Raw genomic sequence first — 22,262 nt, 5'->3', positions numbered from 1 at the left:
AATACCTGGTGGGACCCTGTCCAGGATTGCCTCCCTAATTCTTATTTCTCTGAACAGCCTGCACCAGTCATTCAACTCATGCCTTACGGGGTATTTGTAGGGAGGCCAGTGTGGCTCTAGTGCAGTGACAGGGTAGGGGGGTTGTGGAAAGTGGGGCAGGGGCCAGATTGTGAGAGGTCTTGCGAGCCAAGGTGGGGAATTCGGATTTCAATTGTGGGAAGCAATTGGAAGATTTGGAACAGAGGACAGGCAACCTCCAGTTTGGGTAATTAAAAGGTCACCCAGCACCGTGTGAGGAAAAGCCCCTAGGAGAACTAGAGGAGCTCCAGTTAGGAGAGGATGGCACTGGTGGTAGCGCTGGTTGGGGCGCAACCTAGTGGTTTAGATCAGAATAGCAGGAGAGACTTGGAGAAGCCAGAAAGGGCTGTCGTTAGAAAAGGCAAGACAGATATAAATGTACAAAACTTTCAAATTTCTAAAATGTACTGGATTTCTTCCAATAGTTTCCCAGTTAATATAAAGCTCTAAGAGTGCCTGGGTGGCTCAGTCAGTTAGGGGTCTGCCTCTTGATTTCAGCTCAGATCGTGATCTCAGGTTTTGAGATCAAGCCCTGCATTCAGTCTCTATGCTGGGTTTAAGACATATTCTCTCTCTCTCTCTCTCTCTCTCTCTCTCTCCCTTGCCCTTCCCACTTCTCTCTCCCTCCCTATTGGGAGAGAGAGAGATAGCTTGATATTTTTCCTGAGCCCCTGAGTTTCATAAGAAAGAAAACCACTTTGAACATATACCTGTGCACAGTGGGATAATGGGGATAAGCAGGGCTTGTGCAGTTTATTTTTTGAAGATTTTATTTATTTATGTGTGTGAGAGAGAGAACAAGAGCGGAGGGGAGGGGCAAAGGGAGATGCTCACTCCCCGCTGAGCAGGGAGCCCACTACAGGACCCTGAGATCATGACCTGAGCTGAAGGCAGATGCTTAACCAACTGAGCCACCCAGGGGCCCCAGGACCTGCGGAGTTTAACCTATGTATTACTATCTGCCTTTTCTGAAAAACATCTTATGTAAAAGTTAGGAAGAAATAAACATTTTAACTAGTATGTTTTGTGGGTATTTGGTGTAATTACATTTACCAGTCTGCTGATTTACTAAACACCCACTCCTACTTGTTTCATTCATTCAGGTATCAGAAAAAGGTAGCCCTGTACATCGCGGCCTTTTACGGGTACATTGAGCTCACTGAATGGGCCCTCAAACAGGGCGTGCGGCCCGAAGAAGCTGTCGGTGTTCACCCCTACTGAGCATGGTGCCATGAAGCCCTCCATGCAGATGTCTCTAAATGCCCCATTCATGCAGCTGCAGAAGCTGGCCAACTGTTGATTCTGAAGGCCTTTGTCAACTGCAGCGTGCTGTGCCTGGAATGTAAAAATGCAGCGGGACAAATTCCCCTGACCATCGCCTTAAACACAAGCATAAAGATTGTGTATTATATTTATTGAGTAAAATGTGGTCCACAGTTTCTTTTCCAAAAATTTCAGTCCCCATGAGGATTTATATTAAAATAAAACAATGGGTCCTCAGAGCTCAGAGTCACAACCTTAATAAAAGCCAGCTTTGTGGAGCAAGGGTCTTTGGGGCAAAAGTTGGAGACATCATGATGGTGGATGGTTTCACCACACCAAAAATGACCTCCAAAAGCTGGCATAAGGCTAGGTACAAGGACTCGCAAAGCTCTGTGTGCAAGCTACCACCTCAACGTGAAGAAACTGCAAGCAGGAAACCGGTCAATCCTTTGGCAATTTCACAGCAGGATACAAGACAACAAACCTTGAAATTGCCTCCACTGGTAGATGCAAATACATTCTCTGAATTACAAAGACAACAACAAAATCAGAAAAAAATTACTGCAACAGCTAGGAAAAAAGAAAAGCTCATAAAAAATACAGATCTCCCCCAAGCCCCCCTCCCTCCAGTTTCAAGAGTGGGCTATTCACACCCATCTTTTTACTATACAACACCCAGTGCTGCCTTTTTACTCAAATCCTCCTTTGCCTATTTCTCAGAGCACAGTGGTTAAGACTCCAAGGAGATCGCCATCTACTGCTTAGCCGTGGCCAGGTAACGTTTTCTCTTTAAACGTACAAGGGCAAATCTTTAATAGGGCAGGTCTAGGGCAGGGAATGGTTCATGAAGCACCACCATGCCATACAGTGTAATACAGGTGGTTCCAACGCATCAGTATCCAGCTTCAAGGACCTCATCTTAGCCTTGTGTCTAGGACCAAATGAACTCATTTTACTGGCTAATCCAATCGGTGTAGCACTTGACTCCTCAAGCTTTCAGAAAGACAAGAGACACAGTACAAAGAGCTGTATGAAATAACAAGGTCCTTTGCTTGTCCTTTAAAAAAAAAAAAGAACTAATAAGAAAATGTTAAACATAATGAAAGGGAGAAGGGGGAATACTTGAAATGTGGGAGAGAACCATCGAAAGTGTCATGAAAGACTGGATGGTAACGAAAGTGGAAGGTGAGAAAGGAACAACTGAATGACAAACTGAACCATAAAGACTTCAGTTGACTTACTGGGCAAGACAGACATACTGGACACTGTGATAGAGTTGACATTAATATTTAAGGTCAGCTTAAAAAGTAATCCATTGCCACATTTATTTTATTTTATTTAAAGATTTTATTTATTCATGAGACCCAGAGAGGGAGAGTCAGAGACACAGGCAGAGGCAGAGGGAGAAACAGGCTCCATGCAGGGAGCCCGATGTGGGACTCAATCCCGGGATTCCAAGATCACATCCTGGGCTGAAGGCAGACGCTCAACCGCTGAGCCACCCAGGCATCCCCCATTGTCACATTTAAAAACAAAAACAAGTGTATCAGAAGTGGACTTTTCAGACATATTCATTTTATAATAAGATAAAATTTTACATATTAGTCATCGGATTTCCCTGAAAATACGACTCTGATCAGATCTCAGGTCCCATCCATTACTTATGAGGTATTATTGGGTGCTGATATTACAGTAGAAAATTTCTACTGTAATACTCGTGGATATGTAGATTCACGAGTGGCTCTTCCCCTTACTCAATATAATAAAAAGGAAGGAACAAAACAAGGCCCATTGTTTCAGTTGCCTTTTTGTAGAGGTCTTTGGTTCAGCTCTACTTTATTTCAGCTAACCTGTTGCCACCTAGTGGTCAGAGTTATTTGGGCTACAAAACTGGCAAAATTCCAGAGCACAATGAGGTTGACAGGAGATGAAGAAACTGCCCACCAACTTCAGTCTTTGTAATTTGTGAGATATCTCTGACTAGACTGAATATAAAAAAGAGATATTCTAAAATTCTAGAAAAAGGCTAGAAAATGATTGGTTGAAAAAAATTATATAGCCATCTTAAAATCAGGCTGTAAACATAAGAAACTGATTAGTTTTATCAATGGATGCACTTAGAAATCAAAAGATACAGTTTTAGGGCAGCCCCGGTGGCCCAGCGGTCTAAGTGCCACCTTCAGCCCGGGGTGTGATCCTGGAGACCCAGGATTGAGTCCCACATCAGGCTCTCTGCCTGGAGCCTGCTTCTCTCTCTGCCTGTGTCTCTGCCTCTCTCTCTGTCTGTCATGAATAAATAAATAAATAAATCTTTAAAAAAAAAAGATACAGTTTTAAAACATTCTGAAGTTCTTATTATGTCAACAGTGAAGTGCTAGGCAGATTGCCAACGTGCAAAGGTAAAAGCAGGGAGTTAATCTAGAACATTAATGATGAATTAGGCAAACTTGGACAGAGTTCAAATATTTGAAACACTAAGGTACTTTTATGCAAGATTGCTTCTGATAGGTTTAGTGAAAGCCCTTTAAATTGAAAGGACTTTGCCAGACAAAAGGGGTGGTGGTAAGGAAAAGGAGCCAGGTAGAGGTGGCAACGTGGTCAAGGGCACTACTTTGTGAAGGGGTTCGAGAAAATTTTAGTTTTCAAAGAAGTAAGTGGATCTGGAAATGGCATTTTAGGGGACAGGGAGAAACTGGCTGAAGATGAGACTGGCAAGGTAATTCGCACCTACCCTGACAAGCATCTTGTATACCCAAGTGGAGAGTTTGCTTATTAGGAAGTAAGTAGGTAGGTAGACCACAGAGGTTTGTGGGTTGTTTTTTTTCTTTTCTATCAGGCGAATCATATGATAAGTTTGTGTTTATTTTTTAAGACAAATCTGGGGACGCCTGGGTGGCTCAGTGGTTGAGCATCTGCCTTCGTTTGGCTCAGGTTATGATCCCAGGAGTCCTGGAATCAAGTCCCGCATCAGTCTTTTCACAGGGAGCTCGAACTCTGCCTATGTCTCTACCTCTCTCTCTCTCTCTCTGTGTGTGTGTGTGTGTCTCTCATGAATAAATAAATAAAATCTTAAAAAAAAAAAAGGAAGACAAATCTGGTGGAGATATGTGGAAGAGTCACTGGGAAGAAGTCTTATTGAAGCTGCGGAGGGCCTACAGTAGATTTAGGAGGTTGTAATAAGAGAAACAAGGAATGATAAAGACCTGGATTAGAGCAGAAGTAGGTAGGGAAGAGGAGAAAAGCCAAATATGACAGATACTTCTGAGGAATAATCTGCAAAACGAGATCACTAACTAGATGCAGAAATAGAGACAGCCGGAGGAATTGAGGTTTGTTTCCAGATGTAGAGATGGTGAGGAGATAGCAAAGTCCTTGTGTTAGAGCAAGGATGTGGATGGGGAACAGGTTTAGGAAGAAGATAAAAGACATGGAAATTGGAAGTGTTGGTCAGGATTTAGGAGTCATGGATATGTGAGTTGAAACAATCAGTAAAAAAAGGCTCTGAGGGTGAGGGTGCAGAGAGGAAGACAAGGATAGAATCTCAGAGGACCCCTCTAAGGTAAATTATAGTTATACCCTACAAAGTAGGAGTAATCGAATTCAAGTGTACAAATCTTAGTGTATAGCCAGAGAGTAGCTACCATGAAACATTAAGTTTCATTGCATTTTGGTAAAATGTTATTTAATACCTCATCAATGAAAAAGAAGTGGTTTTGTGGTGGGGAAAAGGAGGAGAAGGGAGGCACATCAGGGAATATATGATGTATAAGGTGCCTGGGGGAACAATCAGAAAAAGTTTCAATCTAGAAAATCCTATATAACATCAAGCGGTGTTCTGTTTCTAGGTGTGGGTGCTAAATTTCTGGTGTTGCCTTGGTAAAATATCATTGCCACCACTTCACAGGGAACTAGTTTGAGAAACAGTCCTCTTTTCTATTTTACAACCTATCTTGTGTGGTTAAGATAAACTAGCAGCAGCTACAAAATCAACCTAGAGATTTCTATCATTTCAGCAATAAATAGGGACAAGATCAGACTTCCTTACAAATTATTTTTGTTTTCTTGCAGTGCCTTTAAAGAGAAACGATGGCTTCAGCAGTTGGGAATAGCAAGAGTTCTAGCCAAAAAGAGCATTTCTAACCTGACTACACAAGAAGACCTAATAGCACGTGAAAATCCTCCCAAAATTGTGCTTTGAAAAGTCATGACAATCTCAATTTGGGCAAAGACCTGGTAAAACAAAACCTTTAGTTCTAATGTTAACATTTCACGTGACTAATGCTGTAATTTCTAATAACAATTCTAATACTCCACAACTGTCAACAGGATATTTAATGTTGAAAGTCACATTTTCTCAAACTCCATCACTATAAGTGAACATCTCAGGCATATGTTTTTACATAGTTTGTTGAAGAATTCTTAAGAAACTGAGAGGAGTAGTTGTCTGCAGGGTAGGAAAACTGAAAGGATGGAAAACAGGATGGAGAATGAGAACTTTTACTGTTTCTTTCTCTTTTTTGTTTTCCTGGGGTTATTTTTAGTGCTTTTTGTTTCTTAAACCATATGAATATAGTACAGAGTAAAAATACACTAATTTTAAGATTCTCTATAAGGAGAGTCCCCTAGGAGAGTTACACATACTTGATTTAGGTCATGTGCTGGTCTTGGACATCTTTTGAACTTCTGCTAAAACACTGCTTTTTATTAATTTTTAAAATTTAATACATATGGTGAATTGCACAAATCTCAAATGTAAGATTTAATGGCTTTGACAAACATACATCAGAGTAATCCCTCAATCAAGATGTAAATATTTCCATTAGCCCAGAAAGTCCCTTCAAACTCCCTTAACTAAGTCCATCCCAATCCCCTAGAGGCATCCACTACTCTGATTTCTATTTTTTACAGTGAAGTATTATTTTTAATTTTTCCTATGGTATATTTGCTTTCTTATTAATTTCTTTTTTCTTCTCTTTTTTTTTCTTTTTTTACAGTTTCTACTTCTCTGATTAAATTTTTCATCTGTCATCTAATGTTTTGGACATATTATTCATAGTTATTTTGGAGTCCAGGCCTAATAACTCTATTATCTATACTTCCTTCATTCAGATCTTATTCCTATTTTTTTATTACCTAATATATTCCATTCTATGGATACACCATAATTTACCTGTTCAACTAAATGTATATCTGGGCTCCAGTTTATGTTATTGTGAATAAAACTGCTATGAACATTATTGTAAAGGTCTTTTCCTGGACATATGCTTTCATCCCTCTTGGGCAAATACTTAGGAATGGAATTGTTGGATAATAGAGTAAATGTACATTTAAAATTGTAAGAAATTGCATAATAGTTCTCTGAAGTAGTTTTATGATTTTATACTCCATTAACAATGTACAAATGTTAAGGTTGCTCCACATACTAGTCAAAATTTTGTCATCAGTGTTTTTGATTTTGTTATTCTAGTGGGTTTGAAATGGCATCTCGTTGTGGTATTAATTTGCATTTCCTTGATGACTAATAATACTGAATGCTTTTTCATGTACTTATTGGTCATTTGTATATCTTCTTTGTGAAGTATCACCTCAAGAGTTTTGCCCATGTAAAATATTGGGTTATTCATCTTTTTTTAAAAAGATTTTATTTTAAAATCTTTAAAAATAAAGGGTTTTTTTTTTGTTGTTGTTGTTTTGTTTGTTTGTTTTAATGAGAAGACACAGAGAGAGACACAGAGAGAGGCTGAGGCAGAGGGAGAAGCAGGCTCCCCAGGGGGAGCCTGATGCAGGACTTGATCCCAGGACCCCAGGATCAAGACCTGAGCCAAAGGCAGATGCCCAACCTTGATGTCCCAGGTTATTCATCTTTTAATTACTGGTTTATTGGAAATTTCTATATATATAAATTTCTATATATGTACAGATTCGCTGTCAGATATATGTATTGCAAATATTTTTTTTCCAGTCTGTGGCTTACTTTTCAATTTTATTAATGGTGCCTTTTGATGAATGAAAGTTTTTAACTTTGATGAAGTATAATTTATCATCTTTTTTCTTTTATGGTTCATGTCATCTGTTTCCTCTAAGAACTGTCTGCCTATCCCAAAGTCTTGAAGATATCTTCATATGTTTTCTTCTAGAAGTTTAATGTTTTAGCTTTTACGCTAGGTCTATAATCCATCTTGAATTATTTTTGTGTATATGATACGAGGTGAGGGTCAGGATTCATTTTTTTTCCCGTAAGTTTATCAAATTGTTCTAGTACAGTTGTTGAAAAGACTTTCTTTTCGCTCTTTGAATTACATTGGTATCTTTATAAAAAAAATCAATTTATAATATAGGTATTTCATATAATCTATGTAGACCTATTTCTAGATTTTCTATTTTGTTCTATTGATCTGTTTACTTATGACTATACTAATATCACACTGTCTTACTTGCTATAGCTTTACAGTGGTTCTTGAAATCAGGTAGTATGTATACTCTAGCTTTATTCTTCTTTTCCAAATTTGTTTCAGTTATTCTCAGTCCTTTGTATTTTCATATAGATTTTTATTTTTTTTTAAGATTTTATTTATTTGTTAATGAGAGACAGAGAGAGAGATTGAGAGAGTGAGCAAGAGAGTGGCAGAGAGAGAAGCAGGCTCCATGCAGGGAGCCTGATGTAGGACTTGAACCCAGGTCTCCAGGATCACACCCAGGGCTGAAGGCAGTGCTAAACCTCTGAGCCACCTGGGCTGCCCTCATATAGATTTTTTTTAAAATTTTTATTTATTTATGATAGTCACAGAGAGAGAAAGAGAGGCAGAGACACAGGCAGAGAGAAGCAGGCTCCATGCACCGGGAGCCCGACGTGGGAATCGATCCTGGGTCTCCAGGATCGCGCCCTAGGCCAAAGGCAGGCGCCAAACCGCTGCGCCACCCAGGGATCCCTTCATATAGATTTTTAAATAAACTTGTCATTCTCTATAAAAAACACAAGTAATATCTTAATAATGTTGAATCTTACAACCCATGATATATTGCTCTATCCATGGTATATGTTGCCATTTATTTCAATCTTCCTTTATATCTCTCATCAATGTTTTTTAGTTTTTAGGGTAGGGGTCTTACAAATCTTTTGTTAAATTTTAAAATGTTTTATTTTTTTATATTATTTGCTAGGAAGATTTCTTTTTTTTAAGATTTTATTTATTTATTCATGAGAGACAGAGAGAGAGAGAGAGAGAGGCAGAGACACAGGCAGAGGGAGAAGCAGGCTCCACGCAGGGAGCCTGATGTGGGACTGGATCCCAGGTCTCCAGGATCACACCCTGGGCCAAAGGCAGCGCTAAACCGCTGAGCCACCCAGGGATCCTGCTAGGAAGATTTCTAAGACAGATCTGTTACAATAGTCAAAGGTACCTAAAACCTAAATTTCATTTTAAAAAATACCTTTAAGTTTCTAGTTAGATACTATGGGGTTGGGGTACATAGAAGGTTAATGTAAAAGCAAATACAAAGATGATGCCAAAGAGATGTTGTAAGGGAGCATGTGAATAGGTATTAGTTCACTGTAGAGACAAAAGAAGGGATAGTAATGGGAAGAGGGCACTGCAGAGGTTCTGGGGTACTGGTAACATTTTGTTTCTTGATCTGGATTACTAAGTGTGGTCAATTTGAGAAAATTCAACAAAAAGTATTTTTTATCTTTTCCAGTGTCTGATTGTATTTTAGAATCCAATTGAAAAAGTGAACTAGGATGCCCCAGTGGCTCAGCAGTTGAGCATCTGCTTTAGGCTCAGGGTGTGATCCCAGAGTTCCAGGATGGAGTCCCACATTGGGCTCCCTGCAAAGAGCCTGCTTCTCCCTCTGCCTATGTCTCTCCCCCTCTCTCTGTGTCTCTAATGAACAAATTTAAAAAAAGAAAGAAGTGAACTAAAATAATTTTTTTAGGGGCATATGGGTGGCTGAGTCAGTTAAACAGCTGCCTTTGGCTCAGGTCATGATCTCAGGATCCTGGGATGGAGCCATGCTTCTGTCAAGCTCCCTGCTCATCTGGGAGTCTGATTTTCTCTCTGCCCCTCCCCCCACTCATGCTTGCTCATACTTTCTCTCCCTCTCAATAAATAAATAAATAAATAAATAAATAAATAAATAAATAAATAATTTTTTTTTAAATCTAAGGAACTAATTCATGCATTTTGTGCCAGTCTTAGATTCATGGGAGGGCAATTCATGTGAGTGATGGTTATGACTATGCTTTTATCCCCTTCCCAGTATGCTGAATTGAACTGCAATTCCTTGCAGGGGATGATAATATTTTATGTAACATTGAAACACAGCCAAGGAAATGCCGGTGCAGATTCTGAGGCTGGAATGCCTAAGAAGGACAAAGCAATGCGGGGAAATCTAAAGGAAAAGGAAAGTGGATGAGGTGGAGGGAGATAGATAAGGAGAGAATGTGAGAGGAAAACTGATATGAAGCTTTGTTCCCTGCCAGAATTAACAACTGAGTATTTATTCTTTCTTCACTTTAGCCCCAGAAGTAAAATAGCATGAAGTGATTTTAAGACCTTATATACTAAAAAAATAAATAAATAAAATAAAAATAAAATAAAATAAAAAAAGACCTTATATACTTACAATGTTATACTATTGTAAAGCATTCATATTAGCATGCACAGGCACACCCTGGGACATTTACTCTAAGCCTGAATTCTTACTGGAATCAGAATCGATTGCTACCTTCTCTATGGTTCCATATCATTCTGTTCAGTCCTCAAGTATCATCACTCATCATACTACATTGACTTCACTTGTCTCCCTCACTTTATTGTCACCTCCCAGAGGAAAGGACAATGTTTTATTCATCTCCAAATTGCCAAGGCATAGCATACGCTGGAACCTTTGAGTAATTGCTCTATAAGTATTTGTTGCATTAAATGAATGAATTTTAGGATGATTATGCATGCAGAATTCTCAATGATTTGGGCACATAAAATCTTCTACAAAATATAAATGCTACCATTTACAAATCTTTCAAGTGTTTAATACTAATGTATTGTTTCATTTGATCATTAAAATCAATTTCTTAATGTGACTTAGTATTTCATCTAAACATGATAACAGCCCTGCATGGCACATAAAGGCAGTCATGATTAAATGAAGAGGCTAAGTTTATAACATATAAAATGAACTTATTGGAGGCCTTACAGGTAGTAGGTTTGAAAGCCAGATCTGGAATCTAGACTTCTGACTTTTCATTCAGGTAATTTCCTCTAAACAACTATATGACATATGGTAATAAAAAGCTGCCCTGCAATTTATCCTAAAGAGTTTTAATTATGGCTCTTGAATTATCTCCTTTGTGCTAGTTGAAACTGGTTCTTACTATTATCTTACTGATCCCCTCATTAACCCATGGGTCCAACACAATCTTTGACATGTATTCATTGCATACTTGCAAAAGAATCACGATTTTACCTTTTCTGAAAGTTATGGACACTTTCTGAACAATGTATGAATAAGAGCTTAAGAAACGATGCCATTTTTCCTGATCTGCGTTTCAGAGTCTAAGAAAAAAATTGTACTCTCTCTGCAAATGCTGCCTCATGACCTAACTAACAAGTTTAAGGATGTGCCTTTCCGTACAGCAGTGGAAGAAGCAAACAACTTCAATGTGGGGACACCTGGGTGGCTCAATGGTTGAGGGTCTTCCTTCAGCTTGGGGTGTGATCCTGGAGTCCTGGGATCGAGTCCCGCACTGGGCTCCCTGCATGGAGCCTGCTTCTCCCTCTGCCTGTGTCTCTGCCATTCTCTCTCTCTCTCTGTTTCTGATGAATAAATAAAATCTTAAAAGCAAAATCAAACAACAATTTCAATGTGAAGGACAAGGTACACAGAGCGAACAGAGCTGAAAAACGTTCAATTTTCATTTCTGCCCAGAAGAATCAGAGCACAAAGGGCATTGTCTCAATCCTTAGATACAACACTAGGTAGGAAGTCTCTCTCTCCACCCCCTTCCCCTTTTCCCCCCACCAACTCCCCCACCAAGGGGTTGAGAATTGGAGAGTCATATTCCTATTAATTAGCAATTCTGTACTCTGTTATTTGAACCACAGCCGGTGAGAAGAGAAAGCTGGGAAAGGAACCCGATTTTCACCATACCCTCAACACATCAAAATAAAGATACTGTTCTGAACCCAGCAAGCATCAGTCATTGCCCTCATCACCACCGTCTTTATCGTAATTCATAATCACTCGCAGAACTTGTCACAAACCTTCCGTTCTCAGCCTGCTATGTAGAATGATGGGCTTTGGAGCAGGTCATCGAGGGACTTGACCCTGTCCTTCCAGCTCTGTCTCTGGCTGATTATGTAATCTTTTGGAGCTTGGGTTCTCCATCTGTAAAAACGAGGTCATAGCTATTGAGCAAATGAAGTGAGGCGAAACAAGTAAGATAATACACCAAAAGCTCTGTGCAGGGGCACCTGGGTGGCTCCGTGGTGGAGCATCTGCCTTCGGCTCAGGGCGTGACCCCGGGGTCACGGGATCGAGTCCCGCATCCCCGTTCCCCATGGGGAGCCTGCTTCCCCCTCTGCCTGTGTCTCTGCCTCTCTCCCTGTTTCTCATGAATAAATAAATAAAACCCATTTTTTAAAAAAGGCTCTGTGCAAACTAATAGCTCTATAAAAATTACTTTCAGATGCTTGGCCATTTTCTGTTTCCTTACCTGTACCTGGAGGAACAATGGTACCCCCCTCCTGGAATGCCTTTGAACCCTGGATCAGTGAATAAATGAAAGGACATTTCCTGACCTAGCGCTTAATAAATGCCAGCCGTTGGTATGATTAACGTAAGGTCCCCAAGGGGGGGCGTCGGGGCTCGAACACCTGTCCACAGTCCGCGGGGCGCTGCGCGGCCTCCCCGGCCACGGCGCTTCCGGACCGTCGGCGATGTGCGAGCGGAAGAATCCCTTCCGACGCCGTGCAGCACCGAGGCCGACCGGAACCCAAGGCCCCGGGCTGTTGAGGCGCCGGAGCCTCTTTGCGCGGGGACGCCGGCCCCGGAAGGGGCGGGGCGAGGGCGGCGCCGCCGACGGAAATCCTCCGCCTCGCGAAGATGCTGCTGGACCTGTCCGAGGAGCACAAGGAGCACCTGGCGTTCTTGCCGCAAGTGGACAGCACGGGTCAGGGGGCGCGGCAGCGGAGGGTGGCGCTCTGCGGCCTGGGAGGGGGGCCGGGGGGCCGGGGGGCCGGGGTGCGGCCGGCGCTCATGGCCTCCTGGCCTCTTCGGTTGCAGTGGTCGCCGAGTTCGGGCGGATTGCGGTGGAGTTCCTGAGGCGAGGCTCGAACCCCAAGGTCTACGAAGGCGCCGCCAGTAAGACGGGGAGGGGGGCCGCGCGCGCAGGGCCGGGGGGTGCGGGCCGGGCTGAAGGTTTGTGCAGCGCCGCGGGTCTCACTCCGTGTGGTGGGATGAAAGCAGGAGGCCCTTCGGGAGGCAGGTCCTGCCCGACCCCTAAGCCGCCTTGAGTCTGGTGTGTTTTGGGGGTTTGTTTGTTTGTTTGTTTGTTTAATTTATTTATTCATGAGAGACCGAGAGAGAGGCAGAGACACGGGCAGAGGGAGAAGCAGGCTCCGTGCAGGGGGCCCAACCCGGGACTCGATCCCGCGACCCCGGGGTCACGCTCTGGGCCGAAAGCAGGTGCTCAACCCCGGAGCCCCCCCCCCCGCCCCGGCGCCCCAGCTTTGAGCACGTAATACCACGTAATACCACCTGCGAGAGATGCTGTGATGCTTAAATGCACCCAAGTGCGCGGAGTAGCTGGGTGAGCCCATTAACGTCGCGCAGGTGCATGTTTATTTTTAACTAACTAACAGGTGCATGTTTATTTTTAACTAACTAATTAATTAATTAATTAATTAATTATTCATGATAGACACAGGAGAGGCAGAGGGAGAAGCAGGCTCCACGCAGGGAGCCCGATGCGGAACTCGATCCCGGGACCCCAGGATCACGCCCTGGGCCGAAGGCTGACGCTCAACCGCTGAGCCACCCAGGGATTCCCTCCCCGCCCCCCCCCCCCCCCCCCCCCCGCCCCGGGTGCATGTTTATAACTAGTTGTTCAGACGTCCGCTTTTGCTGCAGTTTTTTTTTTTTTTTTTCCCTGCTGGACGAGGGTGTTTTCTGAGATGGTCAGTCCCTGGAGTTCCTCTTCTGCCAGACTTGAAATAATAGCCGGGCGATCCAGAGGAGGACGGTGCTCCTGATAACCAGTTTCCAGGGGTCTGCATTTTGTAGAGGTTACACCGCAGAGCAGGAGGGTGGGGGGAGGGTGGATATTGAAGGCGTTGTTGTGGCAGCGGAGCCTGAACAGGAGGTTTTTTTCATTGCAGTGCTTGAAAATATGAAATATGAAATATGGATATTTATTCCTAAATGAGAAAATTTTTAAAGATTTTATTTATTTATTCATGAGAGACACAGAGAGAGAGAAAGAGAGAGAGAGAGAGAGGGAGAGGCAGAGACATAGGTAGAGGGAGAAGGCCAGAGGCGCGACTGGATTTGGGGACTCCGGGATCCCTACCTGAGCCACCCAGGTTCCCACCTAAATAACAATTTTAATAAAAAGGATAAACATCACACAATAATTTATTTGCTTGTTTTTTTCTGCTTTCCCAGGAAAACTCAGTGTGAGCAGTGACACTGTCCAGCATGGTGTGGAAGGATTAACATACCTTCTCACTGAAAGCTCAAAGCTTATGGTAAGGGCTTTCTTACCATGTATTTATTTCTTTGACCTTAAAAAGGCCCGGTATACTCTACATCACAGGCCTGGCAGGCACCTGCTTATTTTAGTAATGTTGTTAATGCTTTGTAATTGACTTAGTGAAGTCAATGCCTACACAATGTGACTATAATGTGATCTGCTGATATGAATGCCTCTTGCTAGTATAATTAGAATTACCTCTAATTCTGCACGTTATTAAAACCACGTACAAGAGTATGTATCCTAGGAGGAGGGAGAATTAAATGATTTTTTTGCATGTGCATCTTCGCAGGATCTAGCCTGATGGAGAATAAGAGAGAAACTGGGCATTCTAGCAATTGTTTTAATGTTTTAATAAAAGTATTTTTATGTATAAGAGACAGATGCTGGAATGGTGGGCAAGAGTTACCTTTGAATATAAAGGATATTGTTTCTCTTACCAAGTAGAAAAGAATTAGGGGATATCATGTTCTTTTGTGTATATCAAATATTTTAGCATTTACCAGACAAAGGTAAATTTAATGTTCTCACTTTCAGATTTCTGAACTGGATTTCCAAGACTCTGTTTTTGTTTTGGGATTCTCTGAAGAATTGAACAAATTACTGCTTCAGCTTTATCTGGACAACAGAAAAGAGATAAGAACTATTCTGAGTGAACTGTCACCAGACCTTCCAAGTTACCACAGCCTTGAATGGCGACTGGATGTACAGGTATGGCTCTGCCGACCCCACGTGACATACAATATAAGGTTAATTTTGGCTCTATGTCCTTAGGTTTGTTGTATTCTTTACCACCTTAACCAAACTTTGGTTTCAAACAGTTTTTTTGAATGTTTATTTTGACACCATTTCACAAATAGTTCATTTTCTTATATGCTTAATGTGTTTAGATTAATTTTCAAAGTTTGTAAGAAAGGGGTTATTTGGAAAGGAGACAGTCATACAAATTTTTAAGTCGTATTTGATTTTATGAAACTTTTATGCTTAAACAAAACACACATGAATTAAAGTGCACAGGTCATTGTAAAGCTCAATTGAGTTATCACATGGTGAAAACCAACACTTGCCCATGATAGGCACCCCAGAAGCATCCTCTTTGCCTCCTACCAATTGCTTCCCCTTCCTTTCTTTCCAAAGGTAACCAGCGTCCTGACTTTAAATACATAGATTACTTTTGCCCGTTCTTTAACTTTCCATATACAGAGCGATTCAGTAAATATTATTTTGTGTCTGGCTTGTACACATTCTGTTTGAAAGATTCAATTGTTTTTAAAGGCACACAGATAACCAAACGGAGTTCTCAGACTCTTACATGTAGCCCTTTATCAAGCAGTGTGACAGATAAGTTTGATAGATGTTTATTGAATGTCATCCATTTCCTGATTAGAGCTATGCCAAATGCTTTGTGACACAGAAGTTTTACAACACACTGCCCTATATTTAGCATATCACATTTCTATGGTAAAAACTGGAGGCCCGAGTGGTGCATGCAAACCTAAACCTCTTCTGCTTTTGAACACAAGCCAGCACACACACACACACACACACACACACGAACACACACACACTCACGCATTCTGTATCTCCTGTAGAAAACTATATCTCACATTTTCTTGGTCAAGGGACTTCATGATTAAAGATTTCTTATTTTGGGAGGCAAGATTTTTAGAATTTGAAATGTTTAAAATTTTACAGGCGATTCCTATGAGAAGCCAACCTGAGACCCACTCTTTTCTGTGCCAGAGAATAGTTCCTGGTGCTGGAGATCCTGCAGTCAGCAAGCGAGACAAGATAGTTACTGCCAGAAATGAAATATGTCACTCAATAAGATAATACTGGCTAGACCAGTGCTCTTCAGGGGAAAAAACAAAACAAAACAAAACAGTATAATGAATATGATAGGGGATAGCTGGAGTCCAAGGCTCTTCCAGATGAAGGGGTCAGGATAGGCCTCAGGTACCTTTTGAGGGTAGATCTAAATCTTAAAGTGTCATGGAAATTGCTCAAAGAAAAGCATTCCAGGCAGAAGGAGAAAAAAAAAGTCCCAAAATATCTTAACATTTTCTCAGATGAAAAAGATGTTATCTAGTTAGGGATATTAGATGTTCTCAAAATAACTAGTAACTAAAGATAGTTATAAAAGAAATTTCTGGAGGGGGAAAAATGTAATTGTATAAATGAAGGTACAACTGAGTACTGTATTTCAAAATCCTATAACGTAATTCAGTGTACAGTTGCAGGAACCAGAAAAGCTTCAACAAAAGGAGATGAAGGGATCCCTGGGTGGCGCAGCGGTTTGGCGCCTGCCTTTGGCCCAGGGCACGATCCTGGAGACCCAGGATCGAATCCCATGTCGGGCTCCCGGTGCATGGAGCCTGCTTCTCCCTCTGCCTGTGTCTCTGCCTCTCTCTCTCTGTGTGACTATCATAAATAAATAAAAATTTATAAAAAAAAAAAAAAAAGGAGATGAAATTTCAGAAGGATGCATGAATGAGAAAACCAGTGCTAATCTTGAAAGACGAGGCAGCAAAAGTTGTAAAGGCCCACATGGATATGGGAATGAGTATTGAATATGTGGTACAGTGCACTAGTCCCCAAACTTGACTATATATTGAAATGGCCTGGGTAGTTTTAAATTTTTCTCATCTGTGTTCAACCCCCAGAGATTCTAATTTATTGTTATGCGATTTGGCCTGGGCATCAGGATTTTTTAAACCTTGTTACCTGGATATTTCTGACTTGCAAGGAAGTTTGTAAACCACTGTTAGAGTGGATTCTTCCTTTTTGAATGGTGGTAAGATGGTCTAAACAAGTTACAGAAATCCAGTTAGAGGGTTTAGCAATTATAATCCAGTCTGATTAGTGCTTGAATAGGTATAAACACAGATGTGGCTCCATGAAGGCAGGTACTGTGCCTCGTTCACTCCTCTGTCCCCAGCACAATGTCTGGTACATAATGGGCATTCGGTACTGAATATTTTAAAAGGTGGGGGTTGGGGGGGTAAATAGCTTCTTAACAAATTTTGTATCAAGTATTTTTTATACAGTTATCATGTGCTAGGTGGTATGGATTCACAAAGAATCAGACACAGTTCATGCTCTTGGAGACCCCATAAGAAGCAAATCCTGTGGGGTTCCTAGGGAGGAGGAGATCACTATTGCTAAGCTTTTATGTTTCAATCCTCTCAAAATAACCAGGTGGAGGAGGTGTGGGGATGGTCATGTTCATGAGATTCAGCAGTAAATTATCTTATACATCTTTCTCTCTCTCTCTTGGGTAGGGATAGTTTCTGGCTTTTGGGTTCTGCTAGCCCTTAAAAATTATTTTTTTGGCTTTATTGATTTGCTTTAAGTTTTTCCATTATGAAGACATCTTTAGAAATTAGAAACTTAAGGAGTTGAATTTTCTAAAACTCTGGAGAGCTCATTTACCTCATGAAATGGGTTTGAATAGCCATGTTATTGCAGGGACTAATAGTTTAAAGTTGAGGGTATACTGAATGAATATTGCTTCTTATGGTGAAATGCATTTAAGGGCTGAAAAGCTTCTAAGAGAACTAATGGATTTTCTGAGCTCATTAGTCGAAATTTTTACAAGGGATTTTAACCAGAGTAGATTCTCCTGGTTATGGGAGGAAGACTTGTCAGGTGAAGATCAGTTAAATGACTGGGAAACTTTTTTTTTTTAATTTTCATTTATTTATGATAGTCACAGAGAGAGAGAGAGAGAGAGAGAGGCAAAGACACAGGCAGAGGGAGAAGCAGGCTCCACGCACCAGGAGCCCGATGTGGGATTCAATCCTGGGTCTCCAGGATCACGCCCTGGGCCAAAGACAGGCGCTAAACCGCTGCGCCACCCAGGGATCCCAAATGACTGGGAAACTATTAACAGGATATAGGACCTTTCATCTTTTAGTAACTCAATTGTCTCATGGACACTGGTAGTGAAAGGACATTACCATCTAATTATTGTGCAGTTGCTTATGAGAAATACATCAGTCATCATAGTTTAGTTTAATTTCTAATAGAAACATTTCCCTTCATAAATTGCCAGCACAATTGATGCATTTGATAGCATCAGTAAACTGCATCTGAGACTGGTATAGGGAGATTTACCTTTAGGACTGATTCATTTATTCTTTTTTTTTTTTTAAAGATTTTATTTATTTATGCATGAGAGACACAGAGAGGGAGGCAGAGACACAGGCAGAGAGAGAAGCAGGCTTCATGCAGGGAGCCCAATGTTGGACTCGATCCCGGGTCTCTAGGATCACACCCTGGGCCAAAGGTGGTGCTAAACTGCTGAGCCACCCAGGAGTGATCCATTTAAATTGCTGTTGTTATTTTTACAAGACGGACAGGATTTCATCCTTATCAAAAAAATGAGTCCATATCAAGAATTTTGTGGACTACTGTTCATCCTTAGTGTCACTGAAATTTCTCTCCGAGAATAAAAAAGGTCTGATCGTCTTACTAGGTGTTTGTTAGGGATGTTGCATCATCTTTATTTAGAAATGTTAAAGAATGGTATGGATATGAATTTGTAAAGGATATTAACTTAGATATTATGTTCTCTAAAAATTTGAGGATAGATCGAGTGACCTTAAGTATTTGAACAAAAAGTTCATGGCTTAATTACACACCTAGATACATTTGGTCCCTATCCGTCAATGCAGAGATAGAGGAAAGAGAAGGATAAGCAATGTGTAAGTGAATGGATAAGTATTATTTTCAGTCATCATACTCTATCTTTCATACCTATAATTTTCTGTACTAGAGAAATGATCGTAAAGAGATAATTTAACTCACAAGTACCTACATTATATTTGGAGACTGGCTTACTGAAGGGGATTGTCGTATTGTTTCCAAATTATTTTTCAACATTAAATTTCAGCTGTGGATCAGTATCTTGGGTTTGGAAGCCAGATCACCTAGAATTAATTGGAAGAAGTTATTAGAATATTCTATGTCGTGGTATGAAATTAATCCTGAAATCTCAGGTTAGATTTGTTACTTGCTAGAAGGCTCTTCAATTTGGCTTTGTGTCCTTTTGATAGGACTCTGATAGTTTCAGGTAGCAATCTTGCTTTCTTGTATAACAAGATGTTTCAGGCTCATGATGTCTCAGATCTCTAATCAGCTGTTACTTTAAGAAGGTCCTGGTTCCTTTTAAGGAAGAATGGTCTTTGGAGAACAGTCTGGTGCTAGGACTAAATTCTGTTGCTTCCAAGTTAGCCATTGTTTCTAGAGTTTGTGGTTTTTTTCTTTTAAAAATGCGTCAATAATAAGATACTCTTAATCATAGGAAACAAACTGAGGGTTGCTGGAGGGGAGAAAGGTGGAGGGACAGGGTAACTGGGTGATGGGCATTAAGGAGGGCACATGATATTATGAGCACTGAGTATTATATAAGACTGATGAATCACTGCCCTGTACCTCTGAAACCAATAATATATTATATTATTATATATTCATTAATTGAATTTGAATAAAAATTTTAAAAATATATCAATAGTATTCTTTAATTTCAGAATATATCATACCCACAAAAGATTATAGATACTCAGTTCAAAGAATAATAATAAAACAAGTACTTATTGCCACGCTTAAGAAATATAGCAAAACCATGTGTGACCTCCCCCAATTATAACCCCTCCCACGCTACTGAAGGTAACCATTATCCTGAATTTTCTCTTAATACTTTCTTTATAGTTTTTTTGTGCATATTTTTTCATTAAACTTTAGTTTTTGTTTTCTTCTGCAACTTGCTTTTGATTGAACATACTTTAAGGTTTATCCATAGCAATTTATATTGCTGTAGTTTGTTTTTTTTTTTTTTTTTTAAACAATTTATTTATTTATTCATGAGAGACAGACAGAGAGAGAGGCAGAGGGAGAGGCAGGCTCCATGCCGGGAGCCGGATGTGGGTCTTGATGCTGGAACCCCAGGGTCACAACCTGAGCCAAAGGCAGACACTCAAGGCTGAGCCACCTGGTCATCCCTGTAGTTTGTTTCTTTTTGTTGCTATTTAGTAAGCATTTTACTGTATGAATATTCTCAGTGTATCCATTCTATTACTAAAGAACACTGAAGACCTAATTTTTGACTCTTGGAACCCAAAACAATTACTGTGTAAATGTATACATGTAAGAATTCAAGGTATATACCTAGGAGTGGAATTGATGGTAATGTATATTGTTTTCCAAAGCAGTGAGAGTTCCCATGACAGTTGCTCACAGTGCCTCCAAATGGATAGGTTTTTAATTCTTGCCAGTCTGATATGTATAAAATAGTACCTTATGGTTTTATTGGCCATTTTCCTGATTTCTAATAAAATTGAACACATGTTCAATTGTTCAAAACAATTTCCTATGTTTATTTATTTGTGTTACTTCTTTTGTGAAGTGCTTACTTAGGTCTTCTGCACATTTTTCTCTTGGTCTTGTGGGGTTTTTTTCTGCTTGTGTTATTGTTGTTTTTAATCAGAACAGGTTGTCATACATTCTGAATACTAATCTTTTTTTTGGTTATATAGGTTACAAAATATCTTCTCTCAGTTTGTGGCTTGTTTTCTACCATCTTTAGGTATCCTTTGGAAGAAAATGTATTAATTTTAATGTATTTCCATTTATCAGTTTTTTTCTTTATGGTTTGTGCCTTTTATTATCATGTTTAAGAAATTTTGTATGGAAAGGTTGTGTACATATTCTCTTCTCTTTTCCAAAGTTTCTTAGAGTTTATTTTTCATTTTGAAGTCTGTGATTCATGTAAAATTTGATTTTTGTATATGGTATAAAGTAATTATAAATATTCAGCGTGATTATTAAATAGTAATTATGCTCTTATTCCATTTAAAATGAAGCTTGCAAGCAGAAGCCTCAGGCAACAGATTAAACCATCAGTGACTATAAAGCTACACCTTAATCAGAATGGAGATCACAACACCAAAGTTCTGCAGACAGACCCAGCCACTCTGCTTCATTTGGTTCAACAATTGGAACAAGCGTTGGAGGAAATGAAAACAAACCACTGTAGGAGAGTTGTGCGGAATATCAAGTAGTTCCAGCTTTAAGGATTTATTCCCTTTGAATCACTCGTGAATCAATGATATGCAGTGGTTATTTTTCAAAATTAATCTTTTATTAATTGACAGTGATACATACATATAGTTTCCATAAAATTTCTTTTCTTAAGACAAGATATTGAAGGCACGATCAAAAGCTAAAGTAAAGTTCCTTTCCTGGTGCTAAATGTGGTCAGTTTCCTTAACAAATTAAGATGTATTTTGTATTTTAAATGTGTAAGTAGAATTCAATCACCTGGAAATGAGTCTACACTGTTCATACCTTTCGTGTATGTGAATGTCTTTTTTTGGTACTTCTTTTGATTTGTTAACTTTATTATTTTCTTCTTTATTGACCAAAATTTGAAAATAAAATTCACAATGTAATACCATTGCTATTCAGAATATTTTTAGACAGTTCATTGTTTTTGACCTTTAAAAGCACCCACAATGTTATTAGCCGCAGAATAGGTGGAAATAAATATGAATTTTTTAAAATGCTCTATTGTTTAGACAGTTCATGCATTTTTCCTTGCTAGCAAAAGTAATAAGTACTTACCATGTTGCTTAAGCTTGAGTTGTCATGGCTAATTGCTTAAATGGTACTCAGATTTGTGTGATCATATGTTACATTTTTTCAGGGACTACATTTTTCCCCTAGTACCCAAAGCATCTAAGAGACGCTGTATGTACATTTATATACAATGAATGCAGGAGTAATATAATCACTTCTTAATTATCTGAATATAAATTACACTTTTTTAAAAAAGATTTTATTTATTTGAGAGAAAGAGTATGAGAGAGTACAAGCAGGGTAAGGACAGAGGGAAAGGGAGAAGCAGACTCCCCGTCAAGCAAGTAGCCTCATGTGGGGCTCGATCCCAGGACCCTGAGATCATGATCCGAGCCGAAGGCAGACAATCAACTGAGCCACCCAGGCGCCACTACGGTCACTTTTTTTTTTTTTAAGATTTTATTTATTTATTCATGAGAGACACAGAGAGAGAGAGGCGGAGACATAGGCAGAGGGAGAAGCAGGCTCCATGCAGGAGCCTGATGCAGGGCTTGATCCCAGGACCCTGGGGTCACGACCTGAGCCAAAGACAGAT

The 22,262-nt window shown here is 40.1% G+C and overlaps 3 protein-coding genes across 4 annotated transcripts in view; 2 read left to right on the top strand and 1 right to left on the bottom strand.

Moving 5' to 3' along the window:
- Positions 1-7,020, top strand: part of ANKUB1 (ankyrin repeat and ubiquitin domain containing 1) — a 30,637-nt gene extending 23,617 nt beyond the window's left edge. The window contains 4 exon segments of the mRNA XM_038571202.1: positions 1,182-1,453; positions 1,456-2,116; positions 5,410-5,574; positions 6,336-7,020. Of these exon segments, the coding sequence (XP_038427130.1) occupies positions 1,182-1,453; positions 1,456-2,116; positions 5,410-5,539 (1,063 nt within the window). The 3' untranslated portion in view covers positions 5,540-5,574; positions 6,336-7,020.
- Positions 1-12,307, bottom strand: part of RNF13 (ring finger protein 13) — a 203,870-nt gene extending 191,563 nt beyond the window's left edge. The window contains exons 1-2 of one of the 2 annotated variants that reach the window (XM_038571192.1): positions 12,053-12,307; positions 11,601-11,724 (exon numbers count right to left, since the gene is read on the bottom strand). The gene's annotated coding sequence lies outside the window, so the exon portion shown is untranslated. The remainder of the gene's footprint in view (positions 1-11,600; positions 11,725-12,052) is intronic. The other variant, XM_038571194.1, reaches the window with a different exon arrangement.
- A 46-nt stretch (positions 12,308-12,353) lies between these two features.
- Positions 12,354-21,654, top strand: COMMD2 (COMM domain containing 2). The gene is made up of 5 exons (XM_038571198.1): positions 12,354-12,508; positions 12,622-12,699; positions 14,002-14,084; positions 14,627-14,800; positions 20,953-21,654. The coding sequence occupies exons 1-5, from the start codon at positions 12,442-12,444 to the stop codon at positions 21,148-21,150; spliced, it is 600 nt and encodes a 199-aa protein (XP_038427126.1). The 5' UTR covers positions 12,354-12,441; the 3' UTR covers positions 21,151-21,654.
- Positions 21,655-22,262: the final 608 nt, after the last annotated feature.

The sequence above is a fragment of the Canis lupus genome, chromosome 23 (assembly GCF_011100685.1).
Source record: "Canis lupus familiaris isolate Mischka breed German Shepherd chromosome 23, alternate assembly UU_Cfam_GSD_1.0, whole genome shotgun sequence".
NCBI classification, from domain to species: domain Eukaryota; kingdom Metazoa; phylum Chordata; class Mammalia; order Carnivora; family Canidae; genus Canis; species Canis lupus.
This window is presented reverse-complemented; position numbering and strand designations above follow the sequence as displayed.

Coding starts and splice junctions, on each gene's coding strand:
- COMMD2 (XM_038571198.1), top strand. CDS start 12,442: ATGCTGCTGGACCTGTCCGAGGAGCACAAGGAGCACCTGGCGTTCTTG. Junction 12,509..12,621: donor GCCGCAAGTGGACAGCACGG/GTCAGGGGGCGC, acceptor CTTCGGTTGCAG/TGGTCGCCGAGTTCGGGCGG. Junction 14,085..14,626: donor CTGAAAGCTCAAAGCTTATG/GTAAGGGCTTTC, acceptor TCTCACTTTCAG/ATTTCTGAACTGGATTTCCA.